The 20536-nt window shown below is 39.7% G+C and overlaps 1 protein-coding gene across 2 annotated transcripts in view; it reads left to right on the forward strand.

Annotated features, from left to right (window-relative positions):
• Positions 1 to 15336, forward strand: part of brinp3a.2 (bone morphogenetic protein/retinoic acid inducible neural-specific 3a, tandem duplicate 2) — a 35405-nt gene extending 20069 nt beyond the window's left edge. For both annotated transcript variants that reach the window (XM_041040526.1, XM_041040525.1), the window contains 6 exons: positions 1735 to 1925; positions 5708 to 5813; positions 6045 to 6281; positions 8184 to 8406; positions 13337 to 13679; positions 14566 to 15336. In XM_041040526.1, coding sequence (XP_040896460.1) covers positions 1735 to 1925; positions 5708 to 5813; positions 6045 to 6281; positions 8184 to 8406; positions 13337 to 13679; positions 14566 to 15336 — 1871 coding nt within the window. The remainder of the gene's footprint in view (positions 1 to 1734; positions 1926 to 5707; positions 5814 to 6044; positions 6282 to 8183; positions 8407 to 13336; positions 13680 to 14565) is intronic.
• The last annotated feature ends 5200 nt before the right edge of the window (positions 15337 to 20536 follow it).

Raw genomic sequence — 20536 nt, forward strand, 5'->3', positions numbered from 1 at the left:
AGGCAGGTCTTAGAAGGCAGATTTGCTTTTAGAGAGCAACACTTGTCAATTACTTTAGACTTGACTCCTAGGGTAGGAAAGGTCGCTGTTGTGAGTGACTGCATATAATGCTACCCTACCAGCTGCCTGAGCTGATGCAGCCCCACACTCTGGCTCTCTGCCAGTACTTAGTGGTATTAAGAGAGGAGAATGAGGAGTTTGTCTTGGATTGTTGCCAGAGACATGCCTCTGTGGTTCTGAATGGATTGCCTCTGTGTTCAGAAACATATGGACTTAATGAAAATAATAAATAGATTGTGATATTAAGAGGGTGCCCTTCAGCAACTGAGAAAGAAAGGCAGTGGGCAGAAAAATGGCCCTGAAGCATTAACACTGCATTATGATGAGAAATATCATGTGCAGAGTCTCGGAGACTCTCAAAGCAAAGAGAGTGTGCTGCACCATGGCCCCAAGACGTATGAGGTGCTGATTGCTATGATCAGTGGCTACTGATACAGGGTGATGTGGCGTATCCTAATTGAAGTCAGCTGTCTTTGTGCTTCAGAAGCTCTGGTATTGCTGTGCCCTTTCTGCCTGGAATTCAGTGAATGTGTCTTTTTTGGAGCACAGCAGGTGGCAGATTTTAAATTATGGCAAAGTGTTAAATTGTAGATTAATTGGATCATGAGCAATGTGCCGCCATGAAAAGTGTGCCAAATGCCAGTGGTGGATGTATTCAGATCTTTTACTTAAGTACCAAAGCAGTAATGTAAAAATACTCTATTGCAAGTAAAAGTCCTGCATGAAAAATCCTACTCAAGTAAAGTATTGCAACAAAATGCAGTCAAAGTATTTAATTGATGCATTATTATATATGACATCATTAGATGATTAATAGAGAAGCATCAGTGCATGAGCAGCGTGTTACTGCTGTAGCTGCTAGAGGTGGAGCTAGTCTGATCTACTTGATATACAGACACCAGATAAATCTGAGGGGTTGTGAGATGAATAATGGGAGAGCAAAGTTCTGAAGCTCAAATATGTTTTCAGTTTTTGAACTTTTTCTCTAATCTTTGATTTTTGGTGAGATATTGGATCATTTGAACTTTGATTGAAATGAAACCATGTGAGACGTTTAGAGGGAAATATCACTATTTGGTAGAGCTGTTGGGAAAAACAAGTGGGAAACCATTGGTTTAGTCTTTAACAATGTGTTGTATTTTAAAAACTTGTATTAACTTGTTGTAAAATCTTTATATTAAAAATAAGTAGTAATGAAAGCTGTCAAATAAATGTAGTGGAGCAGAAGAATAAAGTATCATAAAATGAAAAGTTAAGCATAGGTACCTCAAAATTCTACGTAAGTACAGAACCTGAATAAATATACTTAGTTACTTTCCTCCACTGCCAAGTGCAGACACTCAGGCTTCATTAACAGAAAATCTAAGTGAAAAGATCTGACACAAGTTGGCACGCTTTTTGATTGACAAGCGATTTGTGGGAAGTGCAGTGCATAAACACCTCAGCGACGAGTGCTTAGCACCAAAGATAGAGAAAACACCAAAAATCACTTAAACACTTAAGATATTAACGCTTTGATTTTATGTCAGAGAAGTGCAGCTCAGCCCTCGAGAGGCTAAAAGTGAGATTATACCTGAAAGCCCTCAATGGCAGTAGATAATGTGACCACACTACATCAATTCAAAAAGTATTTGCAAATTTAAAAAAAATGTTTGTTATTACGTTTCTGTGCAGGAGAAGAGGCCTTAACAATATTTGTGGACAAGAGGAAACTGAGTAAGAAAGCAGAGGTGAGCGATTACTCGGGTAACTCCTCCACTGTGACTCTGGAAGCTCTGCACCAGCTGGCTGCCTCCTACTTCATCGACAGGGAGAGCACCCTCCGCAAGCTGCACCACATCCAGATTGCCTCCACTGCCATCAAGGTACCGCCTTTGTATCTCTATTGCTGAGTTCTCGGGGCACATTCACAGACTAATGCACTGGTTATTAGAGATTCTATCTACTTTGATCTCCCATGAGTCATCAATCAAGTCACACTCATTAGATCACGACAATGAAGTGAAAGCCTTACATGGCTTAAAGCTAAAAGCCTGGTAGTCCTGGCAATTTGGTGTCTTTCCTACTTCTTTGGCAGCCATCTTTTGCTTTTGTTGCCATCTTCAGTTAAATTTGTACAAAACAAAAAAGTCAAACTGTTTTCCTGTGTCTATCACTTACTTTGCAAATTATTTTATTTAGCTAATACCAAGCCAAACCCGTCATTTACTCTTATAAGAGGCAGGTAAATTTGCAGGAACCACTGGAGACAAATTGGCAATCCATTTTCAAAATAGTGGCCTGTTCACAGTTTTGATATACTCTAAATAAACAAAGTAGTTAAATTAGACAAAGGTAGGATGACACAGAACAAACTATAGAGTATTTGTTGCCCAATCAAAACTGGTATTTTTATCACTAACATTTACAAATCTTCTCCACAAAGAGTGCAAACCTCTCTCAGGAACAGCAGAGAGTGTGCACTGTTGCAAGGGGCCTGGAATCACAAACATAGGACCTCGTGCTCCTCTCTCTTTTTTTATTCATTGCATCTCACTGCATCTGATTGTGAACATGAGCACACAGGCAATCATCGTGCATGATTTCTGGGTTTTTTTTTACGATTTGGGATTTACCTCTCACTGCCATCTGGACATGGAAATCTTCCCAGATAAGCTTCTGATGAAACCCTTCTTCAAAAGAAAGAAAACCACAGTTACTGTAGTGAGGAGTATGCGTATAAGTGATATGATATGACATTGTATCCCATACCATCTATCTATACGATATAAACATAATTAAAAATACTATAGAAATATAGAAATATGTTGAGTTCTGTGTGAGTTGTGTTCTATAAAAATACATAAAGTGTGAAATTATGTAAACTCATTGCATTTCCACACCCCACCATGTACCTTAGACTCTCTTCATAAGAAACCAAGATTTCAGTTTTAATTTCCATTATCAAGTTTAAATTTGTCTGTTGCTACCAAGTGTCCTTTGTAGTGTAGAAAACTGCCTCTCTTAAAGCTGTGCAAGTGGTTTTGCGTGTCATTACCGTTGCTAACAATTTCCTTGTTATGATACAATGATAACAGTGATGAAAATAAAGTGGAAGATGATGCTTTTTATCAGCCTGCTTGTGATGAGATATGATCTTCAGCCGCCGTAAGCACATCGAGTCTGGAGGAAGCGCCATGATGAGCACATATGGTGAGGGGAAGATAAATGAATCTTGTGAAACACAGCTCATGACAGGTTTCTGCCTCCGGTTGTCACCTTCAGGTAGCATGGGGTTAATAGGGTGACAGAGGGGCGGCTGACCCTCCTTTCTGCCTTTTTCATTCCTTGGAACACAGTGGTAGTCAGCTTGTGAAGTGTGGCTTTCTCTTCTGCAGCAGAACATGAATCAGACTCCCTGTACTTATATCAAAGCTTCGTCCTCTCACTACATTGTGTTCAGGGAGGGTATTTCCTTTGCAGCTAAGGTGGGCACATCTGAGGTGCAGAGGCAGATGCTTTTGTCTGTTTCATTTCTTGGGAATTAGGGAGGGTTTTGTAGTTACAGAGAGGAAGAGAAGAAGAGAGAGTGAGTTTTCATGCTCCAAAGGCAGTCATCTGGCGTAACTGACAGGTGGAAAGAGGAAAGAGGAGAGATTCACCTCCATCACTGGTAGAAAGTGAGTCAAAGGAGCGACAGATTCCTCCACACTTGCACGTGCATCATTTCCACAGGGCGTTGACCCACACAGTAGCGGAACAGATGCAACTGAGCACTCCCCTGCATGAATTTCAAATTGAACAAGTTGAGGAATGAATGAGAGAGGGCCGGGAAGGCAAAGACCCCCCTGCTGTCTCCATGCAAAGGGGAAATTGAAGCTCATTTTGGAGGAGAAGCCTGTTACTGTTGTAGTGTGCTGGGGATTGGCTGTGGAAATCTGGGCTCTCTTAAAGAAGTCACGGCGCAGAGCGGCGCCTGTGATCAGACCAACTTGTTTGTAATGAGTAATGACACCAGTTGTTTGAGAGTGGCAGGGATAATTTTTGTTACAATTTGAGAATTTCCTTGACTGAATCGATGGTAATATCCCCTCCTGACTTGGGCTGTATTTGCCAATCTGTCTGCTCACATTGATGAACAAGGTGACAGGTTTGAATGAGGAAACAGCTGGAATCGCTGGTTTCTTATTTTCAACAACCTCTTGACGGCATTGTGCTCTCATGTTTGTGCTCCCAGTCTTATGACTCGATCGATTGCTGTCTGGACTATCATAGAGTAGATAGACGGCTAACTTGATCATCCATGATCACACTCAAACCTTTATTTTTACAGCATGTTTCTGGCATAAGAAGATTGCAGCCTTTAGATTACTCATCTGCTGTCTGTGGCAATGATCAAAATTGTCTGCTTCCTGTGCTCCTCGAGCTCCGGCTCTGTTTGAATGAGTCAGTGAACATACTTTCAGCCCTGTAGCACCTGGAGAAAAAGTTCACGGCATGAGGGAAAATATACCAAAGATAGACGAATCTTCCATAGAGCTCCAGCCTGTGCTTCATTCACTCAAACAGCCAAGTGCCAAGATACAGGTGGCCAATAATGTCCTATTAAGTATTTTTAATATACCAGAATGTATCTACAGTGAATAGCAGCTGCTAAGCAAAGCGGAAATTGAATGTTCTGCTCATCAGTCAATATTCTGCCATATGGCATCTCATATGGCATATCAAATAATTCCTTATATGGATTCAGTATTCATGTGGTCTGAAACTGAGGGTTGTATCTCATTTCCTCATATTCATATCAGCATTAAAATCCCTCATGAGGGAAACGAGGGATATAATGTGATATAAATATTATAGTCGAAGGATTGCACTCAAAATTATCTTCATTTTCCTTTTCCTATTCACAGAGGATATTTATTCTTCCTCTCACAAACCCCTTTCTTCTGGATTAGGCTTTTGATTAAAGAGCCCCATACTGAGTTTTCACTTCCCTGCAGCACCAGCCTCATATGAGTTCTCAAGCCCTTCAGCCCTCTATGACTGTGTTACTGATCGACTGGCCCTCATTGTCTCGCCTCATCCATCTGTCACTTTACACCAACTGTCCTCTGACAAGCCTGACCAGGACAAATCGCTGAACAAAATATGGTGTCCAGCAACCACAAAGAGAGAAAAATGAGAATCAGTTAGGTGCTCCCCACCATGTCGCAGCAAGAAAAAGGAAGGCACTGAAATAAGATCTCCTCTTGCAAATGAAGTGAAAAAGGGATGCTGCTTTGTGGCAAAGGTCAATCAAAACGTCTTCAATCAGTGAGTAGACAAAAAAAAAGAAATGTCGTGTGGCATTCGAGCAGAAAAATGAGTGCAGCAAAGGCACTCCTACAGCAATTTAGAAAAAGCTAAATGAGCTTACTGTAGTTTTCTGTTTCTTTCATATTCACAGGTGCAAATGACTGTGTGAAACCTGCTTCATTTACACAGAACAGAGAAAGCTGTTTATGTTACAGAAGTCTCATTTTGTTTGGCTCCTCTCAAACCAATTTTGAATCAAGTTTAGAAATATACCTAAAACTCTATTTTTGTGTAAAGAATTTAAACACACACTTGTTTTGAAATGGATGCTGTGGAGCATTTGTATTTCAGCTTTTTATTTATTGTTTCCCAGGTGACAGAGACCCGCACTGGCCCTCTTGGATGCAGTAACTATGACAACCTTGACTCTGTTAGCTCTGTGCTGGTTCAGAGCCCTGAAAATAAAGTCCAGCTCCAAGGTTTGTCTGATTTGTACTACTTTTACTGTGATTGTCATGATGTGTTTTTAAAGATCAAGTCTATGCCACAAGGGATAAACATCTGTAACAGAGTGGCATACAACTATAGATTTATAGATTTGATTTAGAAAGTTATAAGCTCAGCCAGTACTATATCGCCACTGCACTTTCATTGTCACTCCCCAAGTTCAGAGTTTGATGATGGTACTAAACCCAGCTTTCGTTTTACAGGCTTGCAAGTTATCCTTCCAGACTACTTGAGAGAAAGTTTTGTGCAGGCTGCTCTCAGCTACATAGCCTGCAATGGAGAAGGCGAATTTGTCTGCAAGGACAATGACTGCTGGTGCAACTGCGACCCCAAGTTCCCAGAGTGCAACTGCCCTTATATGGACATCCAAGCAATGGAGGAGAGCCTGGAGAGGATCACAGAGACATGGGGGATGCTCTATAAAGAATTTGAAGAATCAGGTAAGAAAGTCCTCTTGAAAATAATGGATTCCTACTTCCTTACACATTGCATGTCTCATGCTAAATGCTGGAAAATCAAAGTTTTAGAATATGAATCATTCATATGAGAGGGAGTGAAGATGAATTCAACTGTTTTATCTCTACCGTTAAATCTGAGTGAGGATCCTATATGTATGTTTCTCCCTAGTCTATGATTTATAGGTGAATGATAATAGCTGGTTGTGAATCCTGGGTCCTGGCACACTATCAGCATATAGCACATTAACAATGCGACAGAACCGGATTAAAAAAATCAACAGCTTTCGGCTCAGGTAGTTTACAATATATCTGCAGCAGATTAATCAGCTATAAAACCCATTTATTGCCAGTCCAGCTTTTCATATCACCAGGGAAACAGAGTTTGAATAGAAGCTCTTAGCATAATGTTTGGTTATTATTGCTGCGCTCGGTCACCCTGCCTTGGTGGTTATTACTCAGGTGAAATCAAAATGGATGTCTTTTTTTTTCTACTCTTCAGATTTGGCTGAAATATCCCTAAGTGCAATTACTTTCAAAGTTTATGTTTTAATAGCTGGGTATGAAATGAGGGCAGAAGTGTGCCCAGAATGCAGATACCTACAAGTATCATAAATGTGTCCTTCAGCAAGGGATATCACAGATTTCTACCTTACAGCTTTATCAGCAGAAGAAGATGCCAGCAAGTGGTTTATCTACTGACACTGAAGGAGATCAAGAACAGTGATTCCTGCCTTGTTGCTATTCTAATCACTGAACCAAAATGAAATAATAGAATCAGAATTGTATTTCCCCTTAAAATGCTTACCTATTATTTTAGGCCAGACTTATTTGGTTCATTCCTAGATTTCAGAGGCTGAAATTTTACATACACCATACTCCATTTTACATACTACATACTCCTTAAGGAGATAATAATGGTCATGACTGACTCTTAATGGTAGTACAGATATGGTAGTTTCAACATTAATATATCAAGGTCAGAATGATAATGATACCTTAGCATGGCTTAATCTGTGTAGTGCCAGTGTTTTGTTTTTGTTTTTTTGTTTTTTTTTTCAAGATTTCAAAAGACTGAGACCACAGTTCCCACAAAAACATTTTGTTTCCTCCAGTGCTGTGTCCAGTGCTGTACCCCACATAGAACAGGCTACCAAGGTCTGTCCAATTTCAAAAGTGCCTTCAAATGTGACAGAGAGATGCAGCCTTCTGTTTCCTCTATTTGGAGGACACAACTGCTGCATCCTCTGGGTTCTACAGCACCTCAAAATCCAGTGTGCACCTGTCAATTCTTTAATGGAGGATTGATATAATTCTTGTTAAGGTTTCGGTTTCAGGTGATCATCATTGACTGGTACAAATAAAACAATTCACTACAGAAAAATCAAAGTTAGGACATGTAGACATATTCACTGTTAACATGGTACACCACTTGCAAGTTGTCTATAATTGAAGCAAAATGTCACAACTCATAATGTAAACTATCATTAGACTTGTCCTAAATTGCAGCTGCTGGCATTTAAACCTCAATAGGAGTAGCGTAATTATATGCACATTACATGTTGATGCAGGGCTGTTGAAAAACAGCATCAATGAAAACACCTGCAAATCAATTCCAAGCCACAAATATATTTAAACAGACAATGTTTCTGTCCCAGGTGGATCTTTGTTAGGACCGTGGGGAGGTTTCAACACAACTCCTAGATCAAATCAACCTATTGGTATAAATATGGGTGTCATAACCAACATCTGTCAGGGTAGTAACCAATGCTGCAGGTAGTACAGAGGACAGTCGATGCTAATAGTCCTTTTGAAATAAATGTAACAATGCTGTTCATATTGAAATGATAAGATATCTCCTTTCATGTGTCTTTTTTGTTGTAACAGATGAATTCAAGGCATTCTATGTGAGGCTGCCCCAGAACTATTTCCTCAACGTGTCAACCATCCAGCACTTGTGGTCCCTGGATAGCTTGTTCCAGTGGCGATATGAGCAGCTGGAGAACAGCATGCGGGTCCTATCTAGACGAGCCCAGAGGGTCATCTTCAAGCTCTTCAGTCTCAGTAAAAGGTGTCACCGACAGCCCAAAGTCCGAATACCAAGAGAAAGGTGAGCACATCCCCTGAAATATACATTTTTATTCTCCACATCTGAATCTTATCTGTGTAGAGTAGATCTGATATTTTTGGGGGGGCTACTTTAATACATTTTGGTCTAGGATAACTTTGTTTCTGACTAAACAGACTGCAGCCAGTATATATTTATATTAAAGCTTTTTTTTAATGTACTTTTGTTTCTTTTTGTACATTCTCCCCTTTCTTGTTGACATATACCCACACAGGAGAAGCAGGGTTCTGGCATTTTTTTTGCCCAAAGCTACTGTACATCAAGTCACAGCCTGCAGTTCTCTCTATAGACTAATCCAGGGATGTAGGTGGATGTAAACAAGCTGCCATTGTTTGGGTGGCATTTCACTTTTCTACCCTCGCAATAACCTTTTAGTGTATGCAGAGGATTTGCCTTTTTAATCTCTTTTGTACAGCTTTCACCAATAAATATATGCATCCCAATACATCCCACTAAATGCTGGAATGCAGTCATCAAAATGCCAGTAAAACAAGCTAGACATCTGTTTTAACAGAAACATGTCTTTTCACTTGCAGATCACCATAACCTGGCTTTCTTTGCTGCTACAACAGTAAACTTTAATTTCAGAATCCACAAGTCTCAGCTCCATTCAATCTTTATGAAGCTTTATGAAATTTTCACAAAATCATGAAATCTTAATTTCATTTCATTGGACTTCATCTCCATGAAATCCTCCGAAATCTCTCTGAAAGCAGATTCCCTGCATTGGTTTCATGGCAACAAAGGAGGAAATTATTCCACTTTTATAATCCCATAGCTTTCAGATTCTCAGTTCTATCAAATCATGTATCAGATGAAATTTGTTGATTTGTCGTCTAATTATAAATAATGGTACTGCGCATCACTTTTACCCCCCTCCCATTAAGGGTAATGAAAAGTCTTACATTAGGATTTTCTTCTTAAATCATTGTCGTAACCAATGCCAGACTTGTATTTATAGACAGAAAAACATAATTCCATCTCATACCTAAATGCTTGTTTCCCAAAATGACCAAAACAACTGTCCCTCACAGTAGCATTTTATAATTTTCCACTTTTATGGTCAAGGTTTAGTTTTGGCAAACTGAGCTACCTGAGGAATTAAGTGAACTACTGGTGGTTTTGGTACATTAATTTTATAGCTTCAAAATTGTTTTATGAGAAAGAATTGCTTTTTGTACATAGTTCACATTGTTTTTCTGGTGGATTAGTGTTTTAAAACTGAATAAAAGGGGGCAAAGGGGGCGGTAGCTGACAGTGATGAATCCAACCACCACTGTCTGTCACACAGCGTTCAGTTTGTAGTAATGGTAGTGATGGTACAGAGCACAACACATGAATCAACTGGCAGATTAATCTATACAGTGCACTGTATAGATTAATTCAATGTCCAGTCCCTCTCTTTGTTTCTGTTTCTTTTCTCTGTCTCAGTGTACCCCCTCCTTAATCTGTCTCGTTCTCTCCACCACATTGCCAAAGCACACATTAATCACTGATCTCTGCAGCTGATATTCCCACCCACTTGCCTGGAAAAGGAGTGGGAGCGGCATCGCCCTCATCCAGGCAGTGTTTATCTATATTATTACCGTCAACTGTGAAGCTCTCCCTTTCTTTTCTCTCTTCACAGAAATCTTCATACTCTGTGGAAAGAGACTGAGAAAGGGATGTTGAAAAAAAAAAGAAACTCACTCTTCCTTTAACATCCTGTTCATGGTACTTAAGATAGATGAGAGATATGTGATTGATTTTGCTTCCTGGGGGCTACTTTTCCTACGTACTGACAATTATGAGCGATAAGACAGTCATAGCAGCAGTCAGCTTGGCTTTTATTAGGCAGGTAATGATAAAACTGCATAGTACAGTACTTTGTGTTCAAACTTTTGCCATTAAGCATAATGGTGCACATTGTCATTCAAGATATGTTTTCAGGACTTTAATCAGTGTAGAACTTGCCTTTCTTATGCATGGGCTTCTCACAAATAAACATATCACATTTTTTTCACATACATCAGGGTCTTGAATGCTTCACAGAAGTCCTCTCATCTTTGTTTGACTACTGAGAGAGTGCAATTAAGATTTGACTCTAAAAATGTTAAATAGGTTTTTAATGAACTTGTCAAGGCGTTCAGACCAATTTCATCTTTACAGCCTCACACTGTTTCAGTCGCATTAATTCCCACAAAGGAATAACTGGCCAGATAGTGTGATGATTGCACATCATAATACTGACCTTTTCTTCATTTTCTTTTCTTCTTCATATTGATTGTTTGCTTAGTATTAATTAATTCACTGGCTTGACAAATTTCTATTAATAGCATGTATTAATGTATACAGTATCACAGAACATAAATAGTCCATAACAGTTTGTAAGAAAGAATATGGAAATAATAACTATTGTGCTTCTTTATTTACCACAGGTCTGACAATATTTGTAGTAAAATAGTATAAAACATTGAATGTTGATGATTTTATGTAGTAATGTCTTTGCCATGCATGTATATCTTTAGATGCACAAAACAAATGAAAATTAAATGAAATGGAGTAAAGATTACAAGATAAAGGCAGTAATTTTTATAAATAATATAAAAAAAGGAAAGAGAATTGCAATACAATTACAACAAAAGTAAGATGTGGCTGTACATTGTTTGTTCATACCCTATATGACCAAACATATTTGGACACCTGCCCTCGTACTTCTAGTTTGTTGCTTGCTTATTTTTATTTTTATTTTTTTTTATTTTTTTAAGTTCGTCCTTAATTCCAATTAAAAGAACCATCAAGGCTACAGCATACAATGGTATTTTAGACAGCAGTGCTCTTCCATCTTTATGGCACCTGTCTGGAGAAGGGCCTTTTCTGTTTCAACATGACAATGCACAAAGCCAGGACCATAAAAATATTTTTCCCAGTTTGGAGCTGAAGAAGCTGACTGGCCTGCACTGATCCTTGACCTCAGCTCCATCTAACAACCTTGGGATAAATTGGAAGTCTAATTGCCAGCCATGCCTAGTCACCAAATCTGTGCCTCATCTCATTAATGCTCTTGTGGCTTTATAGAAGCAAATCTCTTCAGCTAGGTTTCCAAAAGCTTCAGAGGACTGTAGACTGTTATGGTGGCAGTTTAATGGCAATGGATTGAGAAAGATGTTCAAAAATCACTGGTCTTGTGTCAGGGGATCCACTATGGGTTTAATTTTCGAGTCCACAAATCTTCAGCAAGTCAAAGTCCCTGTGTTTAAATGTGTATTTGGCTGATTTCATTTTCAAAACTCTTTCCCACTCCTTTAACACAGAAGCTATAAGACACTGTAATTTACAGCAGTGGTTTGGAAGAAGACTTGCAGGGATCAGGAAGGCTGTACATAATCACACCAGGGAACTAACAGCACAACAGCAGTCTTGTCTTGGCGACTGCTTTGCCCTGCTGAAGCTGTCGGAGGTGAAATGCTGTGCCCACAGGTAGCAAGTGATGGAGAGGAAGAGCCCTTTCGGTTCGTTTCCTATGACCATTTTTTTCCCATTAGGGGGCTTTGATATTAAAATTGCTGATTTTCGAACTCAGACTTGATTCCCACTGCCAAGCACACAATAAGATTGGGATATAGAGGAAGGATGCCCCAAATGTAATCCACCAAACATTTTCAGATTAGCATAAAGTTTACCACAATACACCCTCATCAAAGGAAAAGCTTTTTTTTTTTTTGAAAAGGAAAGCCAGCAGTATGTGCTGTGCATTTATTCTCTTCAGCAAGTAAAGAGGATAAAAGGCATATAGGGATCACAGTCAAGAAAGTGCTACAGACGGGAATCAAACTCTAGCCCACATCAGGGAATTATATGTATGTCTGAGAGTAAGTTACCCTACAGCTGCAGCGCACTTCTAATATTTATGTCACAAACTGATCAAAGACAACTTTGTCTCTCTCTCCTGTCTCTCGCTTTTTCTTCCTTTTCAAATGCTGATGTTTGCGCCCATATTCTTTGCATGATCAGGCACTCAAGGAAAACAAAACCATGAACACTGGAAATTCTGACTTGAGGCTAACTCAATAACATGAAGGTATTCCTGCAAACACTTCCAAATAATCTTAAAGATATCCTAATGGATTATTCTGGAACAATTTTGAGATCATTATCCTCTTGCAAATATTGAGCTGAAAGAGGTATATTGTGTATTTAATTGGGAAGCAAAACATTTTTGCCTATTTGAAATAAAACTGAAAATGCTGTAATGTTCGTAAATTCCAAAAGGACAGTAATTTTCTAACACATATCTTCCTGTCACACACTAACAGTTCACACTCAGTACTGATTTGGTGTGGTCCAAAAAAACATTTAAGAGGTTTAGGTTTAAAGTGAGCCAATTCTGAACTTCAATGTAGAAACTTCCCAGAGTGTCAAGCTCAGCATCATCCACATCTCATGACCTTCATTAGGATGGAGTTAGGTCACTTGTCATGGAGATAATTCAGCTTTCATCACGTGACCAAAGTGATGTGGTTGAAAAGTGGTTTTTGGGAGTCAAAGTTATACACAGTATATTACTGTGTAGCAAGTCCAGAGTGTGCACTGAAATATTATGACTGAAATGCTGTTGAAATAATGGTTATGTGACTTAGAAGTAGAGAATTAAAAAAGAAAAAAAAAACAGGTTTCACAGAGGACTCTTGATCTGCAAATTACCTTACCTAACCCATGCTTACTGGAATCCTTTCAGGCGTGTCTGGAGGCTTCATATTACCCTGATTATACTTTATACTCTCAACGAGCAAGCTGTCTGCAGGCCCAGACAAACTAACAAAGCTTCTACCTATTAAACCTTTTCCATCTATAAGTCCTGTTCAATAAGCACTCTCTCTCTCTGCTTCTCTTTCTCGCTCCATCTTCTGTTTTTCCTCTTTCCCTGGTCCAGACCTCAGTCCTACTGGCTGAGTCATTTCCAGTCACTCCTGTACTGCTCAGAAAACAACCAGCTTGGTGCATTCTCTGAGGAGCTTCACAGCTGCAGCTGCCGATACGAACACAGCCCCTGTCAGCTGCCTCCGCCCTGCACTGTTGGAGAAGGCTCGGCCTGTGCGGTGTGCGCACCAGACAACCACACCCGCTGTGGGAGCTGCAACCTGGGCTTCTCCCTGACGCAAGGGGCCTGCAGGCCCATGGTGGCGGACTCTACAGAGAACTACCTGGGATTCGAGACGGACCTCCAGGATTTGGAGCTGGGCTACCTACTGCAGAGAGCTGACCGTAGGCTAGAGGTATTTTTCTTTTAGCCTTTGTTTAATCATGTCAGACTGACTGAGAGCGGAGCTGCCTTTCACAGCAGTAGCCTGGGGAGGATACATTTACTCATGGGAGCCACTCAGCATTACAAAGCCTTGCCCCTCTGGCTACTGAGGAACTTTATAGTTTCCCCATGTTTTTACTTTATATTTATTTATGTACCATGTTTTCTGTATGTCTGAGACAGTTTGTGGTTCTTTCTTTCAGAATAATACTATACAAACCAATACATATTTGAACTGTGGATGATATGTAGTGGTGTACTTACCAATTGCAAACAGACATTGTTTGATTTTTGATAAAACCTACTCCAACAGTGTTGCATATACTAAAACAGCAAGTAACTTTTTTTTTTTTTTTTGGCCTTTAAACCTATTTAATATGAATAAAAATAAGAGAATGTGAAGTGTCATTCTTGACTGCAGTTTGATGCATCTCATGGCCCTCCTTAGTGGATAGAATTGTTCTTAACAACTCCATCTGGAAAGAAATACCTATAAAATAATTGTGCTACCATTTTGGCTCACAGATGTCTTAAAAAAAAAAAAAAAACAGGATAACTTGTTCCAAGATACCCAAATCGTTTCAGCAAAGGGTGCTCAGCGGGTGCCAAGTTCTCTGGGCTTCAGCTTATTAGAGTGTTTGTGGAGCTCAGAAAATCTTTTTCATTGTCTAACTGATGTGTCTTTAAAAATCATTTTACAATGGGGAAAAAAAAATCTTTTAGTTTTGGTGCCAAAGCATGTAACGTGATCTTGGGTTTATGTTGGTACAACTAACTTTTTTCACTGCACATATAGATTTGCTGTGTTCATGTATGCTCTTCACCCATATTGTTTTCATATCTGTTTTTTCTGTTAGGTCCACGCCATCTTTATCAGCAATGACATGCGACTCAACAGCTGGTTTGACCCATCGTGGAGAAAGAGGATGTTGCTGACCCTGAAGAGCAACAAGTACAAGTCCAACATGGTCCACATGCTGCTGGGAATATCCCTCCAGATCTGCCTTACAAAGAACAGCACCCTGGAGCCTGTCCTTACTCTCTATATCAACCCGTTTGGAGGGAGCCATTCAGAGAGCTGGTACATCCCTGTCAATGAGAACAATTTTCCAGACTGGCAGGCCACCAAGCTGGACCTACCCTTTGAGTGCTATAACTGGACTCTGACATTGGGCAACAAGTGGAAGACCTTCTTTGAAACCATTCATATCTACCTTCGGAGCAGGATAAAGACTCAAGATGGAGTGAATGACAGCATTTACTATGAACCTTTAGAAATGACAGATCCTGCTCGGAACCTGGGCTACATGAAGATCAACAGCATCCAGGTCTTTGGCTACAGCATGCACTTTGACCCGGAAGCAATCCGTGACTTGATTCTGCAGCTGGACTACCCATACACCCAAGGTTCCCAGGACACAGCCATGCTTCAACTCCTGGAGATACGAGACAGAGTGAACCGGTTGTCCCCTCCGGGTCAACAGAGGTTGGACCTGTTTGCGTGTCTTCTCCGGCACCGACTCAAACTGACTGCCAGTGAGGTGGTTCGCATTCATGCCTCCTTACAGGCCTTCAGCTCACGTCTGCCCAATTCAATGGATTACGAGACCACCAAGCTGTGCAGTTAACAGGTACTTGAAGGGACATCTGGACTGTAAATGGCCTGAAGGAGAACTTCTGGACATAAGAACTGTGTCCGCTGTGGCTTAAAGTTGTGCTCTGTCTCCATGGATTACCAAACTGTTTGGTTAATCACAAGACGACCAGCTGTGGACAGCTGAAGAATGTACTTATCTGGTTGCTTTGGTTTTTGTTTTGTGGTGACTAACTTCAGTGCTATATTATAAAAAAAAAAAAAAAAGAGATGGATCAGCAAGAAATTGCACAACTATTTCTCAAGAACAAACTCTTTAACAAAAGAATTCTACAGTAGAAAGTCAGATACCACTACATAAAGTTGAACCACCCTGTTTCAATATGATTCTGCTCATTTATACTGTAAGTACCAATGCCAAATCAATGGACATTTTATGGTAAAAATGGTACAGTCTGTTTGTTTGTAATTTTTATATGTTCCTTTGCTTCAGTGACAGTGCACTTTCCATGAAGACCAGAATACAGTGGTGTCAGTAAAGATTTTGTAGATAAATTGATATTAAAACATCATGTTATAACAGATTCCAGCTGTTGAAATATTTTTCGCCATGCTTTTAGCAAGCTTTCTTCTTGTTTTAAAATACCCTTAAAAAGTTTCTAAAAATTAAAGTCAGGGTGAATGAACCGGATCCAAGTGATTATAACAGCCACGCGTTTCTGTTCAAATTAATTTTTTTTCTGCAATTACTTCCATGTGTCTCAATTTTTTTTGCTGATTGCTTCACTTAACAGAAATTCACCCAGGATATTTGTTACATGCACAAACAACCGAAAACTAAAAGGGATGAGAAACACTTTTCACGTCTGGTTACACAAGCTCTCTCTCTCTCATTGCATTCACACTGACAGGCAGGGCTGCTCCTGGCCATACAGGTGCCCCCCAACACACACGCACACACACAATATTTGGAAGTCCAATATTCTAATTATCAATGTTACAAATAAAAAAATCAGAACTATACAACAACAGTTTATATTAGACTACAAAACTAACTGTAGATGCTGCTGTGCCTTCAGAACTGCTGGTTGTGTGATGCTTTTCATGTATACCTTAACTACTGGTTGATGGTTATTGGTCACGGCTGGGTATTATTCCTGGTTGTGTGTGGTGTACCCTGTGTAACTAAACTGCTGATAGATGGTTGTTGGCCAGTATCTTCCTCTTGCTCCTGCATTTCTCCATGCACCAGTTTCAGCACTCACTCTGCATTTGTGCCTACTACTAGGCTACAGGACGTAACAGTTGTGATGTGCTACTTCGATACGTCTGTAGAGGGAGCTCACATGTTTTTAAAGCCTACTGTACAGTTTGCTAAGCTACAAACGGACTGTAAAAGGATGACGATAGAATGCATGTAATTAAACTTCAGTTTATTGTACATCTTCATGAATAAGGTTATTCTACAGTACCACATCAGCTGGTTCATCATGATTGTTGCTCTCTCACCATAAAATATATGGTGCCGTACTGGCAGTACTATACAAGCCTGAAAATCTGACAGGGCTGCTAGCAGATCAAGCAAACAAGTCCAAGGGCGCTTTGCAAAGTTTTCTCATACATGAATCTCCCACTCGTCTTGGTCTCAGTCTACTCAATTTTTTAGTAGATTACACAATACAAAATCAAACCTACTTGTTGTCCCTCTCCTTAAGAACAAACAACAACCTTGTTAAAGTTAAATACAGTGTGTAATACAATCAAGCAAGCTAGTGTGAAATTAAAACTCTACCACGTTTGAATAGTGGGGGAAAATTGTGCTTTACTCTGAGTTTTAATTGCTCACAGGTTTTGCTTACGCATACTATGAATGTGTTAAGTTCCTTTCCCTGCTGAATTTGATTCAGTGGTGCACAAAACAAAGTGCAGTATACAGGCCAGTAAAGGCCAGAGGTCTGCTGTAGTAGATGAACTGAGTCTAGGTCTCAGTGTTGGCGAGAGCTGGATATGCATTTTTTGGGAGAATTGTGGGAAACAGGTTTGTCTGCTGTTTCCTGTCTCTATTTCTCATTTATTTCTGTCTCTAATGATGTGATGTTACTCTCACATCAGTCACATCATATCTCCACATTCCCTACTCTTTCCAGGCGTCTGTTTGATGAAACAAATACATTGCATGTTAACCACTGCAGCTGGCTACACCAGCTGTATAATGGCTTGTACCTCACTCACATTTCACATTTCACATATGCAACTGTGACCTGAAACCTTTGTCAACATGTTCAATAGACTTGCTCATCACTTAAAGACGAACAGACATGCTTGTGTATTGGGCTGTGAGGTCTTGAGTGTACAGCAGTACTGTGGTTGAATTGATTAAATGCAGACATTGACAGAGGACAGCGGCTGCTGTTATTATGGTGCTGACCTACTGCTTCTGCTGCATGGCCAATTTGGACCAGGTGATGGCACAAACGCCAATTAAGCTAAGGCAGCACACTGCGCTTTCTGTTGAACTCAAGTGTATAGCTACTCAACAAACTATTGTTAAACTGTGCTTTCAAGACAGTTTGTGTGTGTAGATCAGTGTGCTGACGTACTCCATGAAGAAGACGAGGCAAACAAGCTTTATTTTTAACATCAGACGCCATCTTGAACAGTGTTGTTTTTGTTTTTCTGATATTTAAACACGATTACAATCTTTCCCAAAGCCGTAGCCAATTGTTTTAGCTGTGCAACTATAGGATACCAGAACTACCAGATCTACCAGAATACCAGTTTGCTTGCCCAGTCCCAAATCTTTCTTTAACTTTAAGTAGAGGCTTAACTTTCACCAATCTGCAGCTGCTGTGCGGTGGTATCTTACTAACTAGCTAACAGTTTAGCTTGACATTCTCTGAACTATCCCATAGTGAGGTGCACATACACATCATCTTCCAATCTTGCCTATTCAAAAGGAATGGCAGCTCTGTATGCTGGTGTTTCTTGATGAGACAGCAAAGTGCTGCAGTGGGTCTGAATAGCTGATGGTTGTGAAATTAAAGAGGTGGTGCCATTTCAGGGGTCACCACAGTTGGTATCAAACCAGAACTTGCCTATGGTTAAATGCTGTAAACGCATTCGCTACCCAGAACTAGCTAACTAGCTGGCTGGCAGTTTTCAGTAGTAATGCCTGGATGGCTTTCACTGGGATTTGTGAAATTTGAATGTTAAACTATGTTCAGCAAGTAGTGGATCAACAAGCAACTGTAACACTGGGTTGGGTAATAGTGTTAGTTTAAAATCAAAATGTAAACTTCTCTGTCAGACTCGGGCAAGCTCAGGCTATTTTCCTGTTTTTGCTTAAATCAGTTATACTCATGTTTCCAGATTAATAATCATTATTGATGTTAAACACACATTTAGACTTCTAGTTCAGTGGCCAAACACTGCTGTGCTTCTTTACTGTAGATGAAAGGTTCTCTCTGCATTATTAATGTCAGATATACGATGTCACCCCTAATCTGTTAACTTATACATGCTTTAGTGACACAGCAGAGCAAAGGGAAGTCAAGCACCTGTGAAGGTCAACAGTCATCACCCCAATTTATCTGCTCCTCCTATCAACTCCAACTCATGTCAAAAGCTACGTGGGATGGGGGCTGTACATGGATGAGTAGTGTTTGATGAGATGTGTGAGTGGTGGAATGTATTACCAAATGTCAGCATGTCTTTTCCTGCATCTAGCCATGTCAATTATGCGGAGGAAATAAGTGCTTCACCACAGCATGAAAAGAGCAGCTCTGACAGAATGAGAGACAGCACCTCTGGTTGTGTTTGTGAGGCCACAGTGACTTTGTTTCAACTTTGAGGTCACCAAATTCGTGAAAATGGTCCCTCACAGCTAGATGGCAAACCGTTAGTGTCAAACCATTGTATAACCCTGTGCGCGGGAGGGAAAAGGATCACAAAACAAGAAACTGCAAGGCCAAAACACTGATACATTTTATTTATCTTCAACAGAAAAAATAAATAATAATAATAATTAAACATCCAGTGCCTGAGTAATTAGGGATACTGGTGGTGTTTTTCAAAGAAAAACGGAAATGGAGGACTGAAAAATAATTCCAGCTTCCCAACAGTACATGTTTCTGCTCCAGCAAAATAAAAAGATCCCAAGGTAGTATACCCATAATTATGATGTTTAACAGTACTCTGCTCATCGTGCAATTACCAGACCATTTCTAAAAACCTGTCCTGCAGAGGCAGCTAGTCATAATTCATTACCACAGGCTTGTAAATAGCTCCATTTTGTTTATTCCACCAGTAACTCTAAGCAGCCACCTTTATGACAGTGGGAGTAGGTGGCAAGAAGAGCGCTTTGATTAGAGATGCTCTGACCTTCAGTGGTCTGTCAATCAAAGGTATCTGAGGCAGAAAAAGCCCAACCAAATCACTGTAAATCTGCTTGATTAAATTCTCTGTTTGTGATTTAGTGACGATGATTTTACTTACTTTGGTTTTTCATTTTGCTTTGACTGAACCTGAGGGAAAATTTTATGAAGAGGTAGAACATTCATATTGATGACGACCTTGGGCAGCTTAAATCAATGTTTGGGAAAATGAACAATTCTCATTCGAAACTGGAAACCAGAGAGGCAAACACGTTCATTTGTAGAACATTTCACACAGAAAAAGAGAAGAAAAGAAACTAGCATATGTCTGAATTAAAAGTAACTACAACGAGATGTGTTCAAAGCATCTTTGCCTTTATGTTGTGTTTATTTTAGAGGTCTGCTATGTTGATATTCCTGCAGAACATCTGAGATGTAGGTTGGTCCTGAAAACCTTTCAATGATTTATAAATGAGTAGCTGTATTTTAAAATCAAATCTGAAGACTGAACAGACTGAAACCCAGACAGAGACCTGAGAACTGAAGTGATGTGACCTTGGTTAGAGACCCAGTGTTCTTTGTGAGCTTGCATGCAGAACGCATTTTTTTTTCCAGTACAACAAACTGAAGGAAACTCTTTTTTTTTTTTCCTTAATAAAACCATCAAAAATAAAATAAAGTTTAAATAAAAACAGTTATGCATTCTCAGTGCAGGTCCAGAAGAATCATGGTGTTTTTCAACATGTAAATTTTTGACACATCCAGTCACTTAATTTGTTAGTGCACTTTCAGTAAAACACCAGGACTCTACTGTATTGTTTTAGAGTGTAAATGAAGATTGCACAAGTGAAAAGGAAGTAC

The sequence above is a fragment of the Toxotes jaculatrix genome, chromosome 6 (genome assembly GCF_017976425.1).
Source record: "Toxotes jaculatrix isolate fToxJac2 chromosome 6, fToxJac2.pri, whole genome shotgun sequence".
NCBI lineage: Eukaryota > Metazoa > Chordata > Actinopteri > Toxotidae > Toxotes > Toxotes jaculatrix.